Source organism: Neodiprion lecontei, chromosome 6, assembly GCF_021901455.1.
Source record: "Neodiprion lecontei isolate iyNeoLeco1 chromosome 6, iyNeoLeco1.1, whole genome shotgun sequence".
Lineage (NCBI taxonomy): Eukaryota > Metazoa > Arthropoda > Insecta > Hymenoptera > Diprionidae > Neodiprion > Neodiprion lecontei.
In genome coordinates, this window is record NC_060265.1 from 2040224 (window position 1) to 2066482 (window position 26259).

Genomic DNA, 26259 nt, shown 5'->3' on the forward strand with positions numbered 1-26259 from the left:
CAAGCACGGGGTATATACAGCCTTGAGCTTTTGGCTAACTTGTTATAGGTCCGTATCGAAATGCGAGCTCCATTCTATACGAATTATTTGACAATGACTGGCGATGCAGCCGATAGGAGAGATTGGAAGTCATTGTCACGTAATACGTATTTTGTTACTGATCAAAACCAAATTAGCCGAAAGCACAAGGTATTAATAAACAGTACTGCATGTAGCTCTCTATCTATCCTTGTTTGTACACGCATTTATGGATGCGCACAACACACTGCGCAAAGTCGGCAAACCGACTGTACACATCACTTGCCCACTCTATCCGTTATTATGTCTATGGCGGAGAGGAGATTAGTGGTCGCAATCGAGACGCGAACACCAATCGACGTATCGTCGAGTGATTTGTTCAGTAGCCAACTTCGGGGCGTCGGGGAAAGATCAATTATTCTCAACAGAGAGAGGCACGTCTCGTTCGTGTCAACATCAGCTGTCGTTTCGCTCTCGTGTGAAATGACAGTTGTGCCGAGGATGTGTCCACCAATTCGGTTGAATAATAATCACGTGCGTGAGTGAGAGAGCGGCATCAATCCTGTAAATCGGATATTACATCCAAAACGAGGAGGAAGATCGCGAACGAATAAGTAAAACGTGTGTGATACCTATAAAGCTGCGGAAAAATGAACGGGAGTCTGGATATGATTCGGGGTCCGGAACAGCACCCGTCCCGATTTGCGGATTACTTTGTCATCTGTGGATTGGACCAGGACTCGGGCCTGGAGCCGGACAGATTTTTCGGTGAGTATCGCTCAAAATCAGGCCGTCAGGCCGTTGTCCCATACATAGCTGTACAATGTGCCTCGAGAGGTATTTACATTGGGGCCAAGTATTTGTGAATGTATAATCTACTCGTGCTCTACCATAATACGAGGATGCCGGATGGCCTCTGAACCGTGACGAACGGTGTTTCAAACTCGTACCTACTTCACCAACAATACAATACAAATACAATGACTCGCATTGTTGCACCGCGCGTAGCGTGAATTATTTCAAAGTTTAAAACTCGGGTTGATCAAACTCCGTCGTGTCAACGTGTCTCCGCGTATTGCGTAATCGCGAAACCACATCAAATTGCGTAATACATTCATAAAGTGTTACAGTTTTGCTAAACGTAACAATATACGATGCATAAACGTAATACAGAGAGGAGGATAAATTCACGCGGATTTCTCTCCAACTTTGCAACCTTCTTTCTCGATTTAAATGCCGTTATCTCTCGTTGTCAGCCTCCGCTTAAACTCTTACGTTTTACTACCGAATTTGACGAGATACCGAAAGGTAGTAGACACAGAGAAGCGGGATATTTTTATAAAGTTTTGGCCTTGGTGGACAGGCGACAGCATAAATTACGCTCAAGTGCACGGTATTCCGCAAAATAAAAGAATAACGCACAAAACAGATATTTATACCACACGAGAGCAGAGATTGTTCGCGTTTATGGTCGTCACGCTTTCGGACAGAAGTGTTGACAAGCTTGAAAGTAAACTAGCTAAACGGTGACGGCAATGAAAAATTATCACGAAAATACGTTTCCGCAAATCCTGCGCGTTTACGAGCGCGCGAAACAAAAAGGCGCGAAAGCCGTTGTCATAAATCGCGCGCGAGTAACGATCGGTAGTAACAAATTGCGAACGAAATCAGGGAGCGAAGGGACGCATTGGCGATAAAAAGTTGTTTCTTGCGCCGCCTCGAAAATTCACGGATATACCCGTACGTTGATTTTTCGTGATGCATGTGTAAGCTTATTTGCTGAACCGTTACGCTCCAAAAACCTCAGAGGATAGAGAAAGATTCGTGCCTAATCACGAATGAACTTTGCAATGAGGTCGGTTTTAAACACGAGAGACAAAGACAATATGTTGACCAACATTTATCACGCTCCGTTACATTTTCCTTGCTCCTTTTTCGATATCCCTTTCTCTCTCTTTCTCCTTTTCGCTTTTTGCATTTTCACATACAACGTTACGTATTCGTGTCACATACTCACGTGCAACAAAAGAGACGGCTTGCAGCTTGGAACGTGCTGAGCTAAGGATAAAAAGAACGTAATTACGCATCTCGCCGCGTGTCCGCTAATTAGTATCAATTACTCGTACGTGTGACTGACTGAAGTTTACTAGCTATGTACTACAAAGGTTGCTCGAACTCGTGAGTGGAATTTCTCCTCGCCCGTCGAATCCATATTCTTCCCATTTTTTCGATAAAACTGTCAACATTTTTATCTGAAAATTATTCTCGATGTACTTGTAATATATTCTACCTGCTGGGTCAAGAAATGTGCGAAAAAAATATGGAAACGTTGCCGCGCACAAGCATATCAGAAATTGTTTCTTCTTCCCACGGTTTTTTCCATCTTTTTTTCGGTTTTCCGAAACTACGCGTATAATATATTCGAGCATCGTGAACCACACCGTATATGCCGGACTCTAAAAGTATCCCCTTTCATGCGGGTGCAGCAGGCCGGAATTTGACCTGGGATGCTGTGTGTGCAGTCTTCGAAAAATAAGAAGGGGAAAAAAAAATCCCAAGTCTCCTCTCACCGAAAATATACTTTTACACTCGTATATATACACTTGGTGTAATAAGGATGAAATTCGGCCTACGTATTTCCGTTCCCTCCTCCACCAGCACCTTCGCTTTGAGGGACGCAGCTGTACCATTAATTTTCCCTCTTTCGCCTTAGACAGTATATATGTATCTATGCATAGGGCATTCAACGCCAACTCAGTAAACGGTGGACCATAACTTTTTAATTTCATCAAGGTTTTCTCCGTGTAAGTACGACCCCTGAAGATATGTAAAAAATTCTCCTTTCCTTTTTAATCATTCGTCTTTTCCTTATGCATTTTGAAATCCATCTTAAAAAACAAGAATAAAAACATTCCATTTTCGAAACACATTTTCGAACATATTTGACACATTTCCACGCAAGATTCGGAGGCGAAGGACGGTTTTTCCTATTTCTTAGATTGTTCTTTCTATTTTCATACTCGTACAATATCTATTATACAACTTTGAAAAAAATCGCAAGTGTATTTAAAGACTAGAGAAAGATTGAAAAAAAAAATCAGTAATCAAATCGGAGATGCGGTATGTATTATAATAGATTTTGAAGAGGTATGAATATAAAAAAAAAACTGTACCAAAAAAAATATATAAAAAACACGTCCCTCCAATCTGACAATCCTGCATGGAAATGTTTTAAGCCAATGTAAAATCAAATGTCTATTTTCTTGGTTCAGGAAAATTAATTTGTGTGTTTTAGAAATTGGTTTCAAAACTCAAAGGATCAAACTTTTTGCATTTTTTCGAAATGTTTTCACGGGTTGTACTAACAAAGAAAAAATCCTTGAAGAAATTAAAAAATTTCACGGTCAACCGTTCACACAGTTGACGTGGAATGCCCCATATGTACGTATACATACATCCATTTTCGAAGCTTACCCTGAGAATTCAAAACCGTAAACTCGGTCCTGCGGTACTCTGATCTTTGGTTCTGCGACGCGGGCAACTCGAGGAAGAAAGAATTCTTGTCAAATCGTCTCGACAAAAGCGGGACGATCGGTTTTTTGGAATTTTCTCTTGAAAGATTCTATCGCCTAGACGCAGCTGAAGCACAGCACAGCGTGATATCTTTATCGATAAAGTACGATGGGCAAGAGGACTACAATAGGCAAACATAGACCAGCCTAGGTCAACGGTATTTATGCCCACGCTCCGTATACTCGTTGAACAAATACGGATGGGCCGGAGAACCATCCCAGGCTGATTCGGGTACGCCTGAAATATTTCCAAAAATGGAGTCGACGCAAAGGTCGCCGAATAAAGTTCCCTTGCCCAGATTTCGCCCGGAACCTGCTCTCTGTGCCTATATATACTCGAAATTTCTTTCATTCAGACGTTTCTTTAGATCCTGCCGACTCTCCGAGCGCGTAGTATATTAAATCGGTTATTAGCCCGGCGAACCGCGCGCTCGTTTATTGTTGGTCCCTCATCTAATTACGTAAGACCTTTCGGGTGTGCTTAGTCGTCGCGGCCACTGCTCGAATGGATAGAAGTTTTACGGCTGTGCAAGGTAATTATTAATACCCCCGCGAGGGTTATTGTACGGACTCTTAATTATAAACGACTTGTTTTATATAAGAATCTTGACTTGAATAGTAATTTATAAGCGTGCCACGCATTCGGTTCGTCGCAAATTTTTCATCACAACGGTGTTAACAACATCGCTTTGAATTTTTATGCAAGATTGGCCTGTATCGCGGTTTTTGGTTTGACGTACAACGGTACGGATATATGTATATATATATTTGTTTCCTCGACCACATCGCCTACGCATATATATATATATATACCATATATATAATTATTATCGCGTTGATATACAGTCGCAAAAATTACTTCGTCTGAGAAAAATACCGGCCGAAATACAAATATCAATGAGTATATTAATTGTAGGTTAAATAATATAAATTATTGCACGTTTAAAACTTTTATCCTAACCACGTGATGATTCTTATTTCAAAAGTTACACTGGTAGGTTTGAATAAGTGTTATCAATTCTAAGCAAATACTACAAACCGAATAAAATTGATCCTCTTCAACGCAGCATCCTATAAATCGATGTGTCTGCATGTATTTTAAACTCTTTTTATCAAATACAAATTGCATTAATATATCATCGGCAAAAGTCCGGTTCACGCCGAAATTATGTCGAGTCCGATTCTTATGATTCTTTTTTGATGTGTTGATGTTAACAAACATTCCTGGAATTATAAATAATGACTTAGACTCGATGCAGAGATATCAAAAATTGCGAGACGATAAATTTCCATGATCTATCCGAAGTGTCCCACGTTTCATACAATAATACAAACGCACGAGCGTCGGCGTCTTTACGCACAAAGTTGAGTTTTACGACGTCACTTATCCAACATTTTATCTAAACTCCGCCGCTTACCAAACCATTTGTTTTCTCAAGGCGAGCAGTCTGATGTGAAATGGAAAAAGAGTCTGGAAATATTCAACGCTCGGAAAGCGAAAAATAGTAATAGTATTACTAGTAATCGAAGCTACGCTGACATTAATTAATAATATGAAAAAAAGGATGTCACTTCGAAGAAAGAGACGTAATTCTAATTTCATGTATGTAAACCGCGTCGATCCGCGTATTATTTTTTATTGTCCCTCAAGGCTTCTTTGGTTATGTGTAAACTAGAGTTTAAATTAAAGAGTATTCGTCTTTGACCTAAAATATCTCCTTCGATCCTGTTCTGCAAACCTTATCGTTATTCTCGATTTTCCAAATATTATTTAAAGCAATATCTGTGCGCCCATTGCAGCGGTTCGAGAAGTCGGTGGGGTTCGATTCATTTTGCTAAAAGTCGCGATTAAATTTGACGCTCTCCGGGAGAAGACGGTTTCATAAATTCATACATCCTTATACACGCGTAGACACATAGACGCGTATATAACATCAAGCAGCGTCCTTTCACTGCCTTTTCCTTATCAAACGACGTGACGCGGCGCCGGGCGATTCGAGGGAAAGGCTCTTGAGGGTTGAAGGGCATCCTCGGTAATCTTTCAAGGGCTTCGAACCCCTTCTCTCTCTCCCTCTCTCTTTCCGTGTCTCCGTACCTTTCCTACTCCTTCAATCCCACACCGAGGCAAAAAGCGAAGGTGACTGGAACTGCGCCGTTATTACAGACGCGTTTAATAATAACCACCCCTAAAGAATTTCGCACCCAAATCCGGTGCTTCTCGCATGACAAATTATTAACCAGACAGATCCGTGAATATCGATTTTCGCGTCATCGCTTCAGGGGATGATAATTTTAATTTTTGAAAAAATAAAAAAACCATCTTTTCATCCGTTTCCCTACTGTGCATTTTTAGCTACGACTCGGACGAGTTACAGGCGTTGAATGCGAACCACATGATGCACCGCTCATACTCGTACGAGTAGAAACAACTAACAAGGAAACCAGCTATTCCATTCCGATCTAACCGCGCGGGTCTGAAACGTTTACCGCGTTATTTCAAGGTTGACGTTAATATGCGCAGATCCGACCGTCAGAGGGAAGAAAACCTCACCGACTACGATCAGTGAAGTGCATTGTCCTCCTCTGCTCGGTACTGCGCAGATTCAGTCTGTTTATACGCCTCGTTTTACACATGCATGTGCAATGGAACTCGAGATAAACGCATCGGCCAATTTATATTCCCCTTTGTCCGTCGGCGCGGAATTTCATCTTACGCAAATTTTCCTCCGCCCCTCAGCCATTCGCATAGGAAAAAGATGAATTAGTTCCCACCGGAATTCTTTAACCAGCTTCAATATTTTCCGTCTAATTTTAATCGGACATCTCCGAATATTTCGCAAGGTTGTAACAAGCGAACGGGTGCCTATGATGACATCATGTTCCCGGGCTCCGCAGTCTGTAGGGGTTGTTGCCGGCTGAGGGATGTCGAGTGGGTCTGATTCATATTGTCGTCGTTAAGGTTCGACTCCCTCGTTGTCGGAGCGAGGCGCATTGGAGGGAAGGAGAAAGCACGCCAGATCGATACTTTCTTACACCACAGTTAGTATGTACGCGGAGTCTAACCGAGTCCCTAACCCTGTGTTGTTCTTCTTGCTTGCTATTTATTGTTGGCCTCGCTCATTTTCTAAGTCTAAGGAAGGTTCCAAGCGGAGGTCTGACGCCGTCATTCTTACGCCCACGCATCGAATTAAACATTTCTTTATACCCGCCGAACGCCGTATAATTTCGAATTTCACGGGAAACGGATTTCATTGCTTATTGTGAATGTTGCTCTTGTGTAATTTCACGAATGGCTACCGAAGGATTTTCAATCAGGCTCTTATGGCTATGAATTATAGAATATTCTCAATTACATTAAAATTTATTAAGTATTTCATTCCACTCGTTCAAACTTTAGGATATTTTATTGGAGTGTGGTGAAATAACAATATCCTGTAAAAGTTTCCGCACGATTAAACGCAAATTGTCAACTTTATTGTGATTTGTACGGTATGTGCATACCTTCGTAAGATTTGAATAAATTACAAAGAGATTTCCTAATGTTTCTTAGATATAAATTGGAACGACTTTGCGGGCTCGTTTTATTCTGGTAAAATGAGGAGAGGGTGGAGGGAATTATTCAAATTGAAAAATTATCTATATTCACTCGAGTAATCATCTTGAATTCATTATAAAGTTCATTGAATAAATATGCACTGTACATACGACGATATTTATGCGGCGTGTTGCTGCGTTGTATAATGTACTAAGTCAGACTTTGCAGCAGAGCCAGGGTTTGAAATCACATGCCTTAAATTCTCTCTCTCTCTCTCCTCTCTCGTCCTCACTTCGCGCGCGCATGTTTTTATATAAGGCGCGGGGTAAATAATAATCAGTTAGTCGAAAACTCCGCCATTCCCGCCTTCCTTCGTATAGCTATCTATTATACGTACCTATATACGTACGTATATACCTACGTACCATTACCTGCAATATATAAAGCTTCGAATCGTTGAGAAATCGATTTGCAATTCAATTCAGAGCCGGACGGGGACAGATTAAGAAGCTGATAGCTTCGAGCAATTGATTGACCGGAAATAGAATTTTCCCGCCTCCCGGGAATTTTGTAATTGTTGGAAAAAAAATTGAAGATACGAATGAATTTTTCCTACATCCACGTATGTTTAATCGACAGATCCTTAGACGAAGGTGAAAATTGACTAGTTGAAAAATAGTTCCACGAATCCTATATCCGACAGTTATAATCTCCGCAGACAACAATGATAATCTTTTTATCGTGCATAAATAAATTATGTAACGCGGTATTGTCACAAAAATCGAAAAACGTGTCACGGTTTCGTATTCTGTATTATTTTTTTTCTCAGAGAAACGTCCGTAGAAGAAGAAACCGACGTGATTCCCGTGTTTTCGTGTAGCCTTCGGGTTTTTGGGCATTGCCCACCATTTCCTCTTCCTTTCCTCCCTCTTTTATATCCTTATCTCCTTGGCAATCGTTCCGACAACTCATCCCCTTTCAGCCCTAGATCGTATGGGTGAGCAGAGACGGCGGTTGTAGACCACCGCAGCTATTCCCAAAGCCATTCTCCTCTTTCTTTAATCTAATGCGCTGCTGGTATCCACAGAGGCAGCTATCGGCTTGATTAAATGCGATACATCGGGGCGTCGTAATGCTCTAGACGAAATGTGTCGGAAAGGCGCTACATTCGAAAAGTATTCTCATCATTTCCGTGTCGGGGATACAGGGAGGAAAAATACCGAAAGATATGCACGAATTTTGAATTGCAGAGAGATGAAGAGGGTCGACATTATCAATGTAGATGGTGGACGGAGGTGCGGTTACACGATCGAATTGTTACGGATCGTTCGATAAGAAGCCTAGCTTCGCGAGTTCAAAGACTCTCGAGCGTGTCAAATAGGGTTTGCTTCTTTTTATTGGAAGCTCGACAACGCGTGCAGCGCAGAACGTGGCGTTCCGCCAACTGCAAAGAAATTTTTTTCCAGAATTACCGTTCTCCGCACGAGCAGTGAAACTTGGAAAAAAAAAACATGAATACAAAAAACAAGAAGGAAAGAGCCGAAAAAAAGCACACGGAGCAAAGTAAGAAGTTTTATACCGCCTGTCGCGTACAAGCCTGCCAGGAGTGTAAAATATGCGTCCAAGTCAGCTACTACGTGTGCTTTGAAATCTCATGTACATTTTTCTGCTTCTTGTAATTCTACTTTTTATCTCGTTGCGTTTGTGGTAACGTTGAAAATTTGCCGTCAATTTACTCTGATTATACACCGACTTGTGGCTTTCGTCGAGCAGCAGTGATAGTAGCTCCATACTGATAAATTAAATCAACCGTTTCAAGGCACCAATCGTTTCTTTAAAACAAACTATTAATCGCGTACGCAACACGTGACACGACACAACGAACAACCACGGCTCTTTTCTAATATATGTAATCAGCTTGTGCGCGGTAGACGATAACCTTGGGCGAGGGGTCAAAGGTCACGTTGTAAATCTCCTCTTTCTCTTTTTCTTTTTCTTTTTCTTTTTCTTTTTCTCGTTCTCCCTGTTGAACAAAAGCGAAAGACTTACTACCTGCAAGGTTTTATTATTATACTTTACCGCGAGACCTATGGTGAACGTAGGGGAGAAACCCAATCACACGAAGTATATACCCCGAAATCGTACGGTTTATCTTGTATATCCGAGTATTTTTCCCCCGCGTACTGCAGACAAAATAAGCAGAATTTCGACTACCGATTTTCGACTCGCGCCCTGGGAATTGGACCGGTTTTCTGTCCCTTGAGATTAGACATTCGTATCGCTAATGATCGAGCCATGACATCATTCAACTTCCTTCTTCGGCGATGACAGAATTGCACGCAGGACGAGACGTCTAACGTCTGGCTCGTTGCCGAACCTCGACTCGCGGGATCTGACTTCGTTTTGCGGTGCGGACGACGAACGAATGGAGAACACAAGAGGGGACCACGTGAGGTCTTTGACCCTCGGGGAAAAAAGCCGAAAGAGGAAACGTCGCGGCTCCTGCAGCAGTAAGAAATTAACAACCTGCCCCTGATCTATTGTTGGATGCTGCAGGGTTGGCTCGGTTTTATGGTTTCAGCACGACACGCATGGTGGGGGGTGGCGATTGGACGGTGCCTGTATGCGTGAACTTTAAGTGACGGTACGTGTATCGCGCAGTGTGCTTCTTTCAATTGAACGTTGAAAACATTCTAATTATCGAGGCTGCAAGGCCAATTATCAGCACGTCGTGGTAATCGCTAGGAAGGTCGGGGTCTTCGAGCAAACTACAATACTGTAAAAGTACAAGTATCCTCCCCGAGACTGCGAAGATACTCGGAGATTCAAAAATTCACCCCTGCATGCAGCGAGCTCGGTCCGTTGATAAACATGAGGGGTGGATAGAAGGGAGGAAAAAGAGCCGTTTTTTACAACCAGCACTTCCTCTCTTGAAATTTTCAACCATGAGTCAGATTTAGACCCCTCTGTCCTAGGTGCTCTCGGTTGGAACGAGAAATACTGCCGTGTATATAAGGTGCGAAGGGTGCGCGCCCAACGCTGCTAGCGAAATTGTTGTAATCAAGCATGGGGGAGTGATTTAAAAATGTGCTTTTTGCAGTCTCGCGGTGTTGACTCTGCGCAGGTATTCATGGTGTTTACTAAATTTAACATTCTACCTTGCATGTGTAGTAGAATTAGCTGCGGCGTTAATTCTGTGTACCGTCATTCCTCGTACCGCATTCGTATAAACTTTCAATTTTTTATTCGCTCAACGCTACGTGAAAGACGTAACTTTGCAAGAACAATGGCGAACGGGAGAAAAGCGCTCCGCGGACTTCTTCTCCGTCTTTTTCTCCGGTCAATTAACCGAGTTGACTAGCCGCGACAGCCGAAGGAATGAATCCCGTCCCTGCATCGCTGAAACATACGTTCCCACTTCCTCGCCTATTTATTTGATTAAACGAGCAGTCGGCTCGCGTGTTCTAGTCTGTCTCGTCTGCCTGGGCGGGTAACGTTTAGCTTCGAACAATTTATCTTACGGTTAATTGCCAAGTTGTTTACAGTCCGTACGCGGACGAAAAAGAGATAGTCAAAATTTAATGCGTTCAATAAGTGATTTTATCGTGAGAAAAACATAGACAATGGTATTTATGTAACGCGAGTATGTTTTACGCGTGTTTTCCGTACACGAGTCACGAAGTGCCCGTTTAGTGAGTCTGCGAATACGCATGCGCGCAGGAGTTGAAAGTGATCTTCTCTGCACTGCGCGCATGCGCAGTCGCGAACAGATATGACGTTACGCGACCCTGACCTCAATATCGCGCTTCGTGAACAAACGCACAACGTGCTCTTGTTATAAAAAGAATCGTGTGCAACAAGGAGTCAACGATGTTTTCGCCTCGCGTGCATTTTAAATATTCGTCTTTGGCTCACCTACGACTCAAATTGCAAATTTACGTTTGCCTCCTTGTTACACAAAATACAATTTTTCTGTCTCTCTCTGAAATAAGCCGATTCCGAAAGTCCTTTTTGCGTACAGTACCTACACAGATATATACCTTATACGCAAGTATCATGAAATGTACGTGTAGCCTGTAGAGTAATAAGCGCGTAATCCTCTGGTTCTTGTATTAGTACTGTTAGTTGTTCATTCGACCCACTTTCGAGAGGATGTAACTACGGTATTCCGGTACACTAGAGACATAAAGAGACCGTTTCCCCAAGATTTTCTCGCCCTCTATTCGTTCGAGCACCATAAGATTTCATTGTCTCGTATTAATTCACGAGAATGGGGCCGACGTGAGTGACGCGTGAACGGATAACGCAGTATTTTCAACGGATTTCGGAATAATTACACCGAGTTGAAAGCCGGGCGGTTCGAAGTCGTCATTTTAAATTTGAATATCGAAACGTATCCCCTGACTTTCAACGCGCGATGGGACCGATCCCAGCTGCAAGACGAGGGGTTGGAAATATGTGATATTCTTACGTCCTCTGCCCCCTGCTACGGCGGAAAGTTGTTTATTTCTTCTTTTTGATTATTTTTCTTCGCGTTTTGTTCGTTTTCTAAAACTCCGCCATCTCTGGGCCCCGCGAGGCGCGTATATCCGACTCTTTCAACCCTCGTCTCGTAACATGGCAAACGAAAACTGAGTTTCTCTTTTTCAGGCAGGCGACACGATTTCACCCAGCGTAATATCGAGCCGCGGCTTACATGTATGTACATACATTATTTTGCGTCGCTGAAACATCGATCCGCGCAGGATGAAATCGTAAGGCGATAATTCGGCACTCTACGATACCTAATGTTGAATTTAGAACTGTCGTAAATTGACTTGAAAAAATGTCCGCAAACTTTCCTAAGTACCAATCCTCACTTCGTGCGTCGGTACAATTTTGATCATACGATCGTCATGGAAGATGCATCACTGCTCTCAACTTTTACGGCGACCTGTAATAAGCGAAGAGGAACTGCTCCATAAACACCCACTTACAAACCCGTCGAATATTTAATAACTCACACGAGCGCGATATCTATACTATGTGCATAAATAACGCCCCTCGGTGCCGAGTAATATAAACAAATTCATTCGATCCCAGTTGTTGTACAGAGCTGCCAGATGCTGCTTGCTTCTGCAAGATTGATCGCGATCCGGCTCAATCGCGTGACGATCAAAGTCTTTGAAAGATATTTGCAAAAATTTGGCATCTGAATTTGAATGTAGTGAGAGCCGTTTTAATGCTGCGCATTTTTTTTTTTAACCTTCCGTTTGTATTCCATACAATACTTTTCGTTTATAGTAGAGAATATTCGGAATCTTATTCGTGCGAAATTTAGAAGCTGATAGCTTTGCGCATAGTTGAGGTTGTGCAAAAGTTTTCCAGCAGCAGATGGAAATAAAATATTTCTCACCCTGAATTATGCTGCCCCGCGAGGGTTGTCGTCACATCGTCTGTTTTATTGAAATCTCTAACCTTCCCCAGCGAGATACTGCAAAATAGTTTAGAATTTCACAGCGTGTCGTAAATCTTCGGAGCCGGGTTCAAAGTTAATTAAAAACGTCTTTGCAATCTACCGTAGCTTGAGAAGCCTACTCAGTTTGCACTGAAAAATTTTCCTCCTGCAGCACGACGACGGTGAAATATGCATTATGCGAACTTAGCCAGTGTAACCAGCATGCGCTTATACATATATGTATACACGTTGGTAATTTTACAGCTCGTTTTTTCGACGCAGTCATTCTAGCACCTACTATTGTAAACATAACTTTCCCTCGAAATTGTACGGTGACTGTAGCGAGGCGATCTTTTAAAAACGAAAGCCCATAAAAGAAAACCTGTCCATATGATAGAGATATATCCGTGCTGAAGACCCGCCATAAAACGTCCCCGTTCGCACCGTTCAAAGCTATAAAAATACAAGTTTTACTGCAAAAATGCCTGTAAAATTATACGCATTAGGAACAAAAAAAAAAAACAAAGCGAAATTACCCCTAAAAATATACTATATATCTTTCTTAAACTCTGCAGATCATAATCAAGTATCTCGTATATTCCGCTTCGGTTCGTTTTATAGAATAACACACAGAAAATTCGTATGAAAAAAAGAAACGGTTATCGTATAATAAAAATAATGTTTTATATCTGATATTTTCTGGATGTTTCTTTCGAACGAATCGAGTTTGAATCCTTGCGTGTTTCTCTCTCTCTCTCTCTCTTGTTATCTCTTCCCCATTTCAATTTGACAATTAATATTACATCTTCCCTCTCTTTCCAATTCCAGGCGACTCGCTGCAATCCACACCCCTCGACAGAGCTTACAAAGGGACAGTTCTGGGTCACTACCCGGACTCCGTGCCCTGGAACCACTTTGACAAGCACGCTGTCTGCATGGTAAGCTCATCTTTAGATATATACACGAGCATATACGTACGTATAATAAGGAAGTGTGTAGTTCCTTTCGATTTTTGCCGGTCTTTTTACTGCGCAGCCTATTTTAGCTTTCTCAACCCCTTTTCTCTCCCCTTTTACTCTGCACCACGGCTCAACTTGTATAACGTACGTACGCTTACGTGCCAAGCAAATGTGTTTTTTTTTTCCCTTTTTGCCCCTCCCGTATACATGCATCGCGTTGGGATATACGTGTATACTATTCTACTCGGGCACCAGCCATCGTTTTTTTTCGCAGTGCAAAAAATGAAGAAAAAACGTACTTTACTGCGGTCTCCAGGAATATTTATTTGTAATTTTTTTTTCCTCACTGTGTTACGTTGATTGAACAGATTTGCTGAATTTTGCGCAGCTTTGTGCAGCTCGATATCTTTATTATTACGCAGTCTCCACGTCTCGATATTGTGATACATCTATACACTGTACGTACAAATTGTAAATAACTATATGCGAAAAAGAAATGGCAGGTAATGATTTGTTGTGTAAACTTTCCAAAAGTCTTCTGCAGGGCCTCGTTGGCGTTCTCGAGAGAATCGTCTCGACGAAAACCAAAAATTTTTCCTTGTCTTTGTCGGGAGGTTTCGAGCCGCGGTCTACATTTATATATATACATGTATATATATATATACATACATACATACGACCGGCTTAGCGGCTCAATAACAGCTGCTGCGAAACTTGAGGGAAAACCTAATTAAAGACTTTGATACTTATACACGTCTGTATAATTTTCAAATCCCGGGGTCCGACGCACGTGCGAACAAGACAGATCGATATTTAAATATATTCAGTCAATCCTTTCCCTTGGGGAAAATTTGTTTCAACACCCCTGAAACTGCGTTCTGTTTTTCATTTTTCCCACCCTCCTCAATTGTTTTAGTTATCTCTTATCAACCGTACAATCCGTTTATCTAGTTTATTGCTTGAGATCTTTACCCGTGCGCCCGAGAAACTACCAGACAAACAGAAATTTTTCAAGTACAGCAAAGTCGCCGAGGTATAAAAGGGTATGTGACACCCCCGTAAGTTCAACCGAATTGCGGACTTTGCTAGCAACTCGTGCTCGGTTACGTTAAGGAAAAGCTCGTATGCTTGGTCGAGTTTTATCAGGCCAAGAGGCTCTTGACACGAGTAGTTCCGAACTCGCCCAGAGAAGAGCGTCAACCGTATAGCTACTTATAATGTATCCAGTAGATTCTCATTTATGTGAATAAAAAAAAGTAGGCAAGTTATCCAAGTGAAAAGAAACACGTGATATATGCCTTCTCTTCAACCGCATATGCGCAGATGAATTTCGAATAAATATTTCGTGTCAATTTTCAGCTCTGTTTACCCAGCGGCCTGAGGTTCCGTACCCAAAAGCACTCTATCGAACCTTCATTTCACTCGTTCGTACTCACCAAAGAAGATGGCCATCGAACCTATGGTTTCAGTCTTCTGTTCTACGAGGAGTGTCGCAACAAAAAAATATGCCATGCTATGCAGACCCTTCAATCTATGCACATCACCGAACTGAGCAGTGGACAGAACGGCACTCCACCTATGTGAGCTCCCATATTCATAATCTATATTTTTTTATTCGTTTGGTTTTATTTTCCAAGTTTATTAAAAACTTCTTTCCAACTTCTAGCCCCAGGAGAGGACAAGATGGTCATAACACAAGATCCCTACCAAGACATTTCAAATTATCCGCTCACTCACCAGGCGCAGCTCTCGGCTACTACGATTATACCAAAGATAAACTTCTGGTCACAAAGTCTATCTCACTGCTGTGCCAGCAGCCGTACCTCCACGCCGCTCGTACCTTTCTCACCAATCTTTACAAGTCAGTATTGGACATAACAGAAAAAAAAGACTAAGTAAATAAGCAGTATGAACGTGAGACAAGAAATAAGAAATAAGAAATGACAACTATTCTTTAGAGCGATACTTTATCTCAACATATGGGCTTCAATATTCCAATTTGAGTGATTTCTTGTCTCTACTTCCTATTTCTCATTTATTCTCATTGGTTAGCGAGCCTAGTAGATCAGCTTCCAGAATCACAGCACCGTTAATCTTTTTTCAGATGCGTCCCAAGACATCCGGGTCCTGGTCTTAGCTTAGAGTCTTATGTATACAATCTTCTTTATAATGTACCAATACCTCTTCCTGGTAAATCTCTCAAGTTTTTTGTACCTAACGACGAGCCAGCTAAGGTGCCGCTAGAGCTCGTCATACATCAGCCAACTTTGCCAGAAGAGTTGCCAATGCTTGACTATCCGCTCAAGGATGTATTTTCGTGGCTTGGAGTCGACTGCGTAATACAACTGTTCACTTGTCTGTTATTGGAGAATCAAGTACTATTGAGAAGTGCTGATTTTCAGAAACTCATGGTTGTCTCGGAGTGCATTACTGCCCTTCTGTTCCCATTCTCTTGGCAGCATGTGTACGTACCAATATTGCCGGCTAGTTTACACCACTTTCTGGACGCTCCGGTACCTTTCGTCATGGGGTTACATGCTCAAAGTGAAGGAGGCAATTTGAAAATTGCTAGTGAAGTGAGTGTACCTTGTTTTATTTCATACGCACTGCCAAATGAGTAATTTTCGATAATTTGCATTCATTCTGTTACAGGCAAATCTGTGTTACGTAGATATAGACAAACAAAGTATCCAATTACCCGAAGAGTTACCGGTGTTTCCTCACAGGTTGCAATTCATTACTGAAATTAGAGATTTACTAAATAAATTCAAAGTGCCACATCCCGATAAGTAAGTTGCTGGTTCGTCATCTTTAGAGTCTTCTTCAGAGCTGCACTGCGTACTGACTACTTTTTTTTTTCACTTTCTCTCTCAGGACTGACAATATGGCCATCAATTATTTTAACGGAGATATCATGACCAGCAGCTTGACTCTTCCTGGGTCAGGATTTCACCATCCTAGAAGAAAACATTCTTTGCACGACGTTTTGGATTGGGACAGGCCAGACCCTGAACCACACTCCGAAACGTTGCAAAGAATAGTTGACATTGTCAAGAGGACAGGTGAGTTAATTTATTTTCTGTACTTGACTTCCAGTGAAACTGTGATGAATCTAATTGCTTTTGCTTGAGACTGCAAGGGAATGCAAACTTGAATGTAAGCTATTCTGATAACTCTTTTCGAGTACCGTAATAAACGTTTATATTTTATCAATTATCTAGGAGTAAACTTGGGTGATATTGACTCTGTCGACAAAACGACGAAAGAAAAGATACTCACTGCACAAGAGGAGTACCACGATACTCTCATCTTCAATAATGCTCTGAGAGAAATATTTCTGAATCGTTTCGTACAGATATTCTCAAGCTATGAACATTTCGTCATTCAACCAAGCCAGGTAACAGAAGTTGTATCATACATTTTGTTGGATATATATAGTCATAAGCTTCCCATAAAATTAACATTTACTTTTCGATTTTCAAAGTATCTTCCTACCTTGAGTATACATTCGGCCGCACAATTGTAATTACATTAAAACCATTTTTAGGACAAAGAAGAATGGTTGTGCAACAGAGACAGTATGCATGTCTTTGACAAGGCTACGTTTTTGTCTGATCAGCCTGCCCAGCATTTGCCCTTTCTTTCACGATTTTTGGAATCTCAGATGTTTGCGTCGCTTGTCGATAATAAAGTTTTAGCTGCTTGGAGCGAGTTGGATCCTAACATCAGAGTCTTTGATCAAAGAATATCCCAACTAAAGTAGGTTGAGCATTATTCGACAGAGATAAGAGATTGAAAAATTCTTACGAATGACGCGTTACCCTGATAAATATTCTGGTCATGACTCCTTCCTTCTACAGGCAAAAAGTTGGTGAAGGAATAGTGAGATCGCCTTGCTATGAGGCCTGCCAAGCTGTAACTGCGACGCAGAAACTCCTTGAACAACGACTGAACAACGTCGAGTTGGAGGCTGTTCCACCGACCGAAATTCTTCCTCACAGAGCAGCTTACTTTCGAAGTTTTCCACTCCTCGACGGTGTCGCCTTGAATAAAGAACCAACGCAGAGGTGATTTCATAATATTCTTCTAAATGTTACACTGCTACTCTTAATATTGAATCGATAATAACATCATTTCTTGTTCTTGCTGCTCCATGTAGTCTACTTCGGTAAGATAACACCTTAACGAGTTCTTTCGATGCTGACTGTTCTTGCATGTCTGGTTCACATATTTTCCAAAGAAAATCATGCACTTTTTCTATCTGTCAAAGCATAATACGAAGAATACAGATAGTTTTAATATGTTGAAATGTTTTCGGTTTTCAAGATTTGTCTGAGTATGTAGGACAGATTTTACAGAATATTTGCGCGGAGTCCTCTAATGACGTGAAATTATTGTCTGCCCACAGCAGTCGGAGGGGCCAAAAACAATGGAAGTATAAAATGAAAATGATTGAAGCAAGTGGAAAGCTACAAACTCCGCAAGAATCTCAGTCCCCCCGACCACAAACTAAGTTTTCCACTGACATGAGCCCAGCACTGATTGCACAAGCCAATTGGACTTTTGTGGAAAAATTGCTCAAGGTATTTAAAAAATTGTATTTTTTTTTTGTATGGATAAAAAATTATTATATCATGAAACAGAGTGCTTAATATATTCTACGTAAATTTTCTAGGACTGTAAGTCCAAAACGAAACGAATGCTGGTAGAGAAAATGGGTTCTGAAGCAGTAGCACTTGGTCACGGTGGTGAATTCCTTTCGGATGTTGAAGAAAATACTCTGGTTGCCAGCCTCTGCGACCTTTTGGAACGCGTATGGAGTCACGGGCTGCAAAACAAGCAAGGAAAAAGTGCTCTCTGGTCACATCTGACCACTTATCAAGAACTAGATGAGTGTAATGATGCGACGAAAAGTATAGACCCCAATTTTTTAACTCCAGGTAATTTCAAGAGGTGTTACATGAATTATAAATGAGTAATTGAAATGGCATAGTTGTCACTTGTCATCAATTATCTGCTTTTGTCCCTTATGCCTAACTCCACCCATTGTTAATAACAATTGAAACGTTTCAGGGTATAAAAAATCGTTATAAAATGTTTAAATATTCGTTTGTTATAACTAATACAGTATTTATTCACCCATTGGAAATGCAGCTCTCGCTTGGTGCGTCCTCAGGAAGCGCCTTGATTGTACGTCCTCTACCCTTATATTGAAGATCAATCGCACTTGTTCTATATTATGGCTTTGTTGATGAAGTTATCAATATTCCATTTATTGAACACTTATAGAAGTAGTCGATATCGTTAAAAAAATTAATAACACAGAATATGTGCTGATTGTGAATCACTGCTTCGTCAATGTCTTTTTTTTCCTCATTATCCGTACTCTACAGGCGTTTTATAAATGCATGCTTCGTTGCTGAGGTTTATTTATCAAGTATACAAACACTTAAAATTTTACGCACCTTAGTTCACGCTCATGTACCTCTGCAATATAAAATTTTTCTGGTGAATTAATGACATCTTGTGTGACTAACAAATTTCAATTTATCCCGTCACATTGTCTTTGATGAATATGGTGAATGCGAAATATATTCAGCCCCATGTATTATGTACTTTATTATTTTTTCTGTGTTATATTCTTACGTTTGCTTGTTTCATTTTTATGTTGTAAGATATAGTTGAGAAATCATCGAATAAGTTTTTTGGGTTCCCGGATCTCTTGGTTTCATCAATTAAGAGCAGTAACATATTTGAAATTGCTTCATATCTGAAGGAGAACTTTAATGGTAAGCGTTGCTTGTGGTTTGATGGTGAGATTATTACTTTCATTCAGCTTTCATCCAAACTCAGTGCCCTGCAGATTTTCTTAATCATGAAACTTCCGATAGTTTCAATGTCTTAGATTTATGTTACACGTACTTATGCATGCTTTGCTGGCGAATTGCTCACAACGGTCGAAATGCACGCTTATAGCAATGTTTTCTTCTGTAAATCAACCAATCAAGGCAGGTGCGATTCTATAATAAAATTTTAATGGCTACAGATTTATCTAACTTGGCACTAGAAACAGAAGTTTCTCCAACAAGAGGAAGAGAGAGGCACAAATCTTCTGGGGAACGAAAATCCGTTGGTCCAGAGCATTTAAGACCTTTGCCAGACTCTTTGATCTTCGATATAAGAAATGTCCAAGCAATGACAGACATTAAAACTCACATCGGTTATGCTAGAGCATGGGTCCGTCTTGCATTGGAAAAGAAATTGCTATCGAGGCATTTGAAGACTTTGCTATCAGACACGGCATTAGTCAGGTAGCAATTCAATGAATTAACACAAATAATGAATCGCCATTACCAATTGGGATCCACTAATTCTCCTATATTTTTTGTATGCAGGAGTCAATACAAACGTTCTGCCTTTTTACGATGTGAAGAAGAAAAGGAGCAGTTCTTGTATCATCTCTTGACACTGAATGCTGTCGATTACTTCTGCTTTACAAATAATTATCCGACAACAAAATTGCCATACCGAGTGGTAATATTTCCTAGTAGGAAAGCCAGCGCCGCTACAACGACAGCTAATAGCTGGGTTGCTATATCCGGTACCTTGTGCGAGACGAATCCTGTTTCCATCCCAAAGGGGGCATTAGAATTCGTCTTTCATGTTAGTATTAAACGTACTTCTTTGCACTTGATAGTTATTGTTTCATAATTATGCAGTTATAATACGTCCTCATTTTACTGTGCAGCACAGAAACTTGGGGGTACTATCGACGTTAAGGATAGGCCACGATAACACAGGACTCTCTCCAAAGTGGATGGTTGAACACATAGTCGTTCGTAATGAGGTAACTGGACACACGTTCAAATTTCCTTGCGGTCGATGGCTGGGTAAAGGAATAGATGATGGATCCACTGAAAGATTACTGGTCGGAGCTTTGGTGCCCAAGAGTATCGACAATGAAGAACTTGTCGAATCTTGTTCTACTCCACCCAGATGCCGTTCACCTAGCATTCCGAGAAGAATAACGCTGACACATATTGAACTGCAGCATATGCTTGGTAACAATAATATGATTTAGCTTGTGAGACAACTTGTTTTTCAAAATTGATCAGCGAATACAATTACTGAATCAAAACCCCTTTCAGGAGAGGCAGTTAATGCTATCGTCAAATTTCACTACAGAAGAGAACCTCAAGATGGTTCATTAACTGCACTGCTGTGTGGGGAGAGTGGCCTTGTTCCTTCTCTTGAGCAGACGTTTCTATTTGGATTTAAGAGCCAAAGATTGTTTGGGAAAAATCTTTACGTTTGGGATTACTTCGGTAAATTTTTTTAAATTGCTTTAAATCGCGTGGTGAAGTCTTCACTGGCGAACTTTTTGAACATCAAATCGCAATTCTTTTAACTTGTATATTTTGTTGATCAACAGTGCGGGTGAAGGAAAATTTTGAAATTTCTCTACTCGAGGAAATGGATGAATATTCACAAAGGCTTAGTAGAGACAGAAGGGCTCTGACAGAGAATAATCAACGGTTTAACATTTTAAGAAGCTACTGTCACCTTATCGATCAAATAAACACATGTAGTCAAGCTTTGGGCAAAGATGGAAAGTTTCAGTTATTCATCTGTCTGGGAGCTAGGTACGTGTGTTCACCATGTTTTATTTGTCCTTTATAATTGTTTTTACTTTCTCCTCTCCTTGGTAATAATATTATTACAATTCGTTACAACTTAACTAACAGAGAACATCTTCTGCATCGCATGTTGAGTCCGATGAGCGAAGCAAGGTCAACAGTAGACATGTATGAGGAAATATCTTTCCTGAGGAGTCCTCAGCTGCTCACTTTCCTCATCCAGATACTGGAACCATTAGACGAGTTTCACATTGTTCTCGAGAAAAGCCTGACTCAAGGGATTTCGAGTATCTGCTAATCGTGCATTTCACATTCCATGTTCAAAGAGAGTGAGCATAAGGTGTTTGTGTTATAGTGGTATATACATACTTTGTGTTATTCTCGAAAACTTAGAAGATACTGGGATTGTTGAGAATTGATTTCCGAAAAGCGTGTGAAAAATGGAATAAGATTTTAGATCATTATTTATTTATTATTTAAATCGTAAGGCATGATTGGAATTCTATATTTTAGACAACCTTTACTTTTAATATGATGAGAAACTTGAATCGATGATCGCGTAGCATTGGTTTTTCTTTCACTCATTTTTATAAGACAATATTATTTCATTTCACGGAATAATAAGAGAAAGGAAGAATTCTGTTCTCCTATTTTACCTGACTTTACTTGCCGTGATGATTGACATAAATGCCGAAGACAATGTGTTAGGTGATATTTGTAGGTAAATAAAATGTTAGTTAGTATGTAACCGATCCCATGTACCAAAGATGTTATTATTGTTACTACGTTCGTCAAGATTGTGATGACATGCCACAAAATCTACACATGACATTAGTCTTAGGGTCTTTTAGATATAGTTTTGTTCTCTATATTTTTTTTCTCACTCTCTGTTAGCGTGTGTACATAGTAGGTAGGAAATTAATATACATACTGCAGATTCGGATATTCTCATATTATGACGACGGGTTTTTTGCATTCAAATGTCTGCGTTTTTTTCTACACACTTTGACAATGATCAAAAGTAATACTCCAAATAGTCGAATTGACGTTGTTGATCACATAAAAAATCATCGCATCTCCATGGACATGTATTATTGGCAGTCAATAACCTGTATGGAAGAAACTCAATGATAGATAAATTTTACAAGCAATAATTAGTTATTATGATCTTAATTCAAAACCGACAGGCTACTACTTTACTCGTAATCAAATAAATTTGTCAGTTTACCATAGAACCTGTATAGATAATTATGATCTGTATATTCCTCGTGACTTTTTATTTTTCTGTATTGTAACAGATATACTTAGAAGTCAGTGGTGTCAGTTTTATAAATACTCCAATTTTTTTATGTGAGTTTCTACGTTGAATAATCAATTACAGTCTAACAATAAGGCGTAATCGAAAGCACAATAAAATTAGAGCGAAAGTATCAATTGCAAACGCGGTGATATATTCATATAGATAGTTTAATTTCTTTGTATATGCAGAGCACATATTATTCGAAGAGTCCCTGATTAAAGCCTTAATAAGATATCAAATAATACTATGGAACGGGAATCAAAAGTAAGATGGAAGAACGTACACGAAGAAAAACTTGGAACAAAAAAAAGAGAAATAACAAATTATACTTGTAAGAGGATAGAACTGTCTTGATTTATCGTGATCTGTCGTGATACTTGATCTATAGCATCGTGCAATATCTTATTGGGATTCTCAAACAAGTTGTACACCCCCGTGTTATGTACCCCTAGCAGTAATGCGCTGCAATATTGTATTGCTAAAAGACTTCAATTAGAATACGCATACGAATCAATCTGACAATTGAGAAATTACCGTTTCACTATCATGCATTCACATCGAGTTTGGCTTTGCGTAACTCCGATATATACCTGCATCGCAAGACGGTCAAATTCATTCAAATTTCAAAATAAATTATGGCGACATTATTATCACATACAATGTGTGGAGTTAGATTGATTGGTTAGATTTAATGGGAATTGAAGTCGATAATGAAAGCAAGGCAGCAATCTGCGGACTTGTTTTCCATCCATTTAATGTTTGACCGTGAAGCAAAGACTGCCGAAGATTTGTCATATCTTTCAAATTATCAAGAACGTGTCTTTTCGGTCCTGCCAACTATGACAATAATATTCTTGGTAACACATAGAATTGTGCTGCAATAATCCTATGTACTAATCATCAGTTTATGTAGTTTTGTTGAGCGTTATCCTTGACATGACTGTTCTGAGAGATCGATACCTCGTCATAATCTTTTGAAACTCATCACCAAAAACTTTATACTATTAGTTTGAAACCTGCTCTCGTCTAACTATTATCTACGTTAAATCAGGAAAGGAAAACTGACTCCATAGACTTATGTTTTATTGCCGTATCAATTATCTTTGCGAATTTCCCGGGGATAGGGCTGGTAATGATGCAGCTCCTCCTAAGTTCTTGAAGCTGTTTTCTGAAATTATCACTGCTTGGTCACTTTAGCAATCCTGTAATAACACTGCTTATTATGAACATCATAGCCATTATAACTTACTTTTTCCACATCATTTGCAAACACAAAGGATCTTGCTCGGATCTAAAATCGTGGAAGCAAATTCAATGCAGTCATTATGTAACGCATAATTTATTGTAAAAACTGAGTAAATACAGATTTTGCATAATATATAAAGGACCAAATCAACGATACTTGACCAATACGTACTCTTTTGTAAACATAATAAGTCTCGTTTGTTAAAACTTATAGCTGAATACACAAAGCAAAGTCTGAATGGAGTCACACTTTAGAGAAAAACGTGTTTTAACTGTTATAAGACGAAAGTTGAAGCGCCGGAAATGCTTACATCAATGGCATTTTATTTATTCAAATTTTTAAGTTTCGTGACGACGTGATCATTTCAGCATCAGTATGCATAATATCTCAGTTTCAGCACTAAATGATCGCACTCATTTTCTGTTCATATGACCGCGTATATTGTATGATGAACGTCTGTGTGATGCCTTTCACGCATAGTTACTAGATAATATTTGAGATTATTCTATTTGAAACTTGTTTGTTCCTTACTCGAAACCTCGTAATTGTTCTTGTACATACATCACTTCTAATGGAAATAGTGGCGAAGACATAGTCTACGCAAATCTTACGGAAATTTAGATAATATTTCTGTATGTATATAATGTAGCTTAAGAAGCAATTGTACAGTGAAATAAATGACTATAAATTACGACAAAATTACGTTTCTATTTCAATATCTATGCGTGCGTTTTTCTAGTCTCTAACGTATCCTAGGAGAATCTTGAATTGAGGCGAATTTGTAGGGCGGGTTGAGCATTGGACTATGACTGTGAATAGGTGGAGTACTGTTGGAAATTTTCAAACATTATTACACACAGGGTCAAGCTTGAATACGGAGAGATCTGGATGTATGCTATCGAATGATGGTTCTGCTTTGATTTTGATGCATTTCTTGGGATCCTTGAAGCCCAATTACTCCAGATGAGGTCCTTTGAGTGGGGTGTGTGATAGAATGTTTTGTAAATCGAAAATAGGGAAAATAAAAAGTGTGAGATAACCCCTTTGCATTTTTGGTAAAAATTTTCGCGATTTTGAAAAGTGCTGGAATCAATTCTTTCAGGCACTATTCCGACGTAATTTTGCGAGAGAAATCCATTGGGCGCAGTCCCAATACGCTGCGATCAACGCATCAAAAGTTACAGCCAAAAAACGAGAACCAGTAATTTCGACATTTTTCAGCAGGTGTTGTTTCGGTCGTAACTTCTCTCCTGTTAATCCCACGCTATTTTCGCTGCATTTTCTGAGTTCCTGGGGGTCCAATTGGTCGGGTAAGAGTTATACGATTCAATTCCGAGACGAAAAATTTTTTGGTAAAAAAAAAAGGAAGGCTAACCCCTTTGTATTTTTGGCGAAAATTTTCGCGATTTTGAAAAGTGCTGGAATCAATTCTTTCAGGCACTATTCCGACGTAATTTTGCGAGAGAAATCGATTGGGCGCAGTCCCAATACGCTGCGATCAACGCATCAAAAGTTACAGCCAAAAAACGAGAACCAGTAATTTCGACATTTTTCAGCAGGTGTTTTTTCGGTCGTAACTTCTCTCCTGTTAATCCCACGCTATTTTCGCTGCGTTTTCTGAGTTCCTGGGGGTCCGATTGGTCGGGAAAGGGTCATTTAAATCAATTCCGGGACGAAAAATTTTTTGGTAAAAAAAAAAGGAAGGCTAACCCCTTTGTATTTTTAGCGAAAATTTTCGCGATTTTGAAAAGTGCTGGAATCAATTCTTTCAGGCACTATTCCGACGTAATTTTGCGAGAGAAATCCATTGGGCGCAGTCCCAATACGCTGCGATCAACGCATCAAAAGTTACAGCCAAAAAACGAGAACCAGTAATTTCGACATTTTTCAGCAGGTGTTGTTTCGGTCGTAACTTCTCTCCTGTTAATCCCACGCTATTTTCGCTGCATTTTCTGAGTTCCTGGGGGTCCAATTGGTCGGGTAAGAGTTATACGATTCAATTCCGAGACGAAAAATTTTTTGGTAAAAAAAAAAGGAAGGCTAACCCCTTTGTATTTTTGGCGAAAATTTTCGCGATTTTGAAAAGTGCTGGAATCAATTCTTTCAGGCACTATTCCGACGTAATTTTGCGAGAGAAATCGATTGGGCGCAGTCCCAATACGCTGCGATCAACGCATCAAAAGTTACAGCCAAAAAACGAGAACCAGTAATTTCGACATTTTTCAGCAGGTGTTTTTTCGGTCGTAACTTCTCTCCTGTTAATCCCACGCTATTTTCGCTGCGTTTTCTGAGTTCCTGGGGGTCCGATTGGTCGGGAAAGGGTCATTTAGATCAATTCCGAGACGAAAAATTTTTTGGTGAAAAAAGAAGGAAGGCTAACCCCTTTGTATTTTTGGCGAAAATTTTCGCGATTTTGAAAAGTGCTGAAATCAATTCTTTCAGGCACTATTCCGACGTAATTTTGCGAGAGAAATCGATTGGGCGCAGTCCCAATACGCTGCGATCAACGCATCAAAAGTTACAGCCAAAAAACGAGAACCAGTAATTTCGACATT

General features: G+C 40.1%; 1 protein-coding gene across 9 annotated transcripts; it reads left to right on the forward strand.

Moving 5' to 3' along the window:
• Nucleotides 1–247: 247 nt before the first annotated feature.
• Nucleotides 248–24403, forward strand: LOC107218702 (DENN domain-containing protein 5B). Of its 9 annotated transcripts, none has more exons than XM_046742621.1 (20): nt 248–786; nt 13391–13500; nt 14881–15101; nt 15188–15382; nt 15626–16097; nt 16174–16310; nt 16396–16583; nt 16743–16918; nt 17069–17280; nt 17382–17588; nt 17681–17689; nt 17930–18104; nt 18197–18461; nt 19197–19310; nt 19589–19832; nt 19917–20184; nt 20270–20582; nt 20670–20846; nt 20954–21164; nt 21267–24403. In XM_046742621.1, exons 1-20 carry the CDS (start codon nt 669–671, stop codon nt 21454–21456), a joined length of 4002 nt encoding a protein of 1333 aa, XP_046598577.1. In that variant the 5' UTR covers nt 248–668; the 3' UTR covers nt 21457–24403. The 9 variants fall into 9 exon arrangements, with proteins under 9 accessions (XP_046598577.1, XP_046598576.1, XP_046598575.1 ...); XM_046742620.1 differs by having other exon boundaries at nt 19203–19310; nt 19568–19832; XM_046742619.1 differs by having other exon boundaries at nt 249–786; nt 19568–19832.
• The last annotated feature ends 1856 nt before the right edge of the window (nt 24404–26259 follow it).

Coding starts and splice junctions, on each gene's coding strand:
- LOC107218702 (XM_046742619.1), top strand. CDS start 669: ATGAACGGGAGTCTGGATATGATTCGGGGTCCGGAACAGCACCCGTCC. Junction 13,501..14,880: donor ACAAGCACGCTGTCTGCATG/GTAAGCTCATCT, acceptor GTCAATTTTCAG/CTCTGTTTACCCAGCGGCCT. Junction 16,919..17,068: donor TCGTCATTCAACCAAGCCAG/GTAACAGAAGTT, acceptor AACCATTTTTAG/GACAAAGAAGAATGGTTGTG.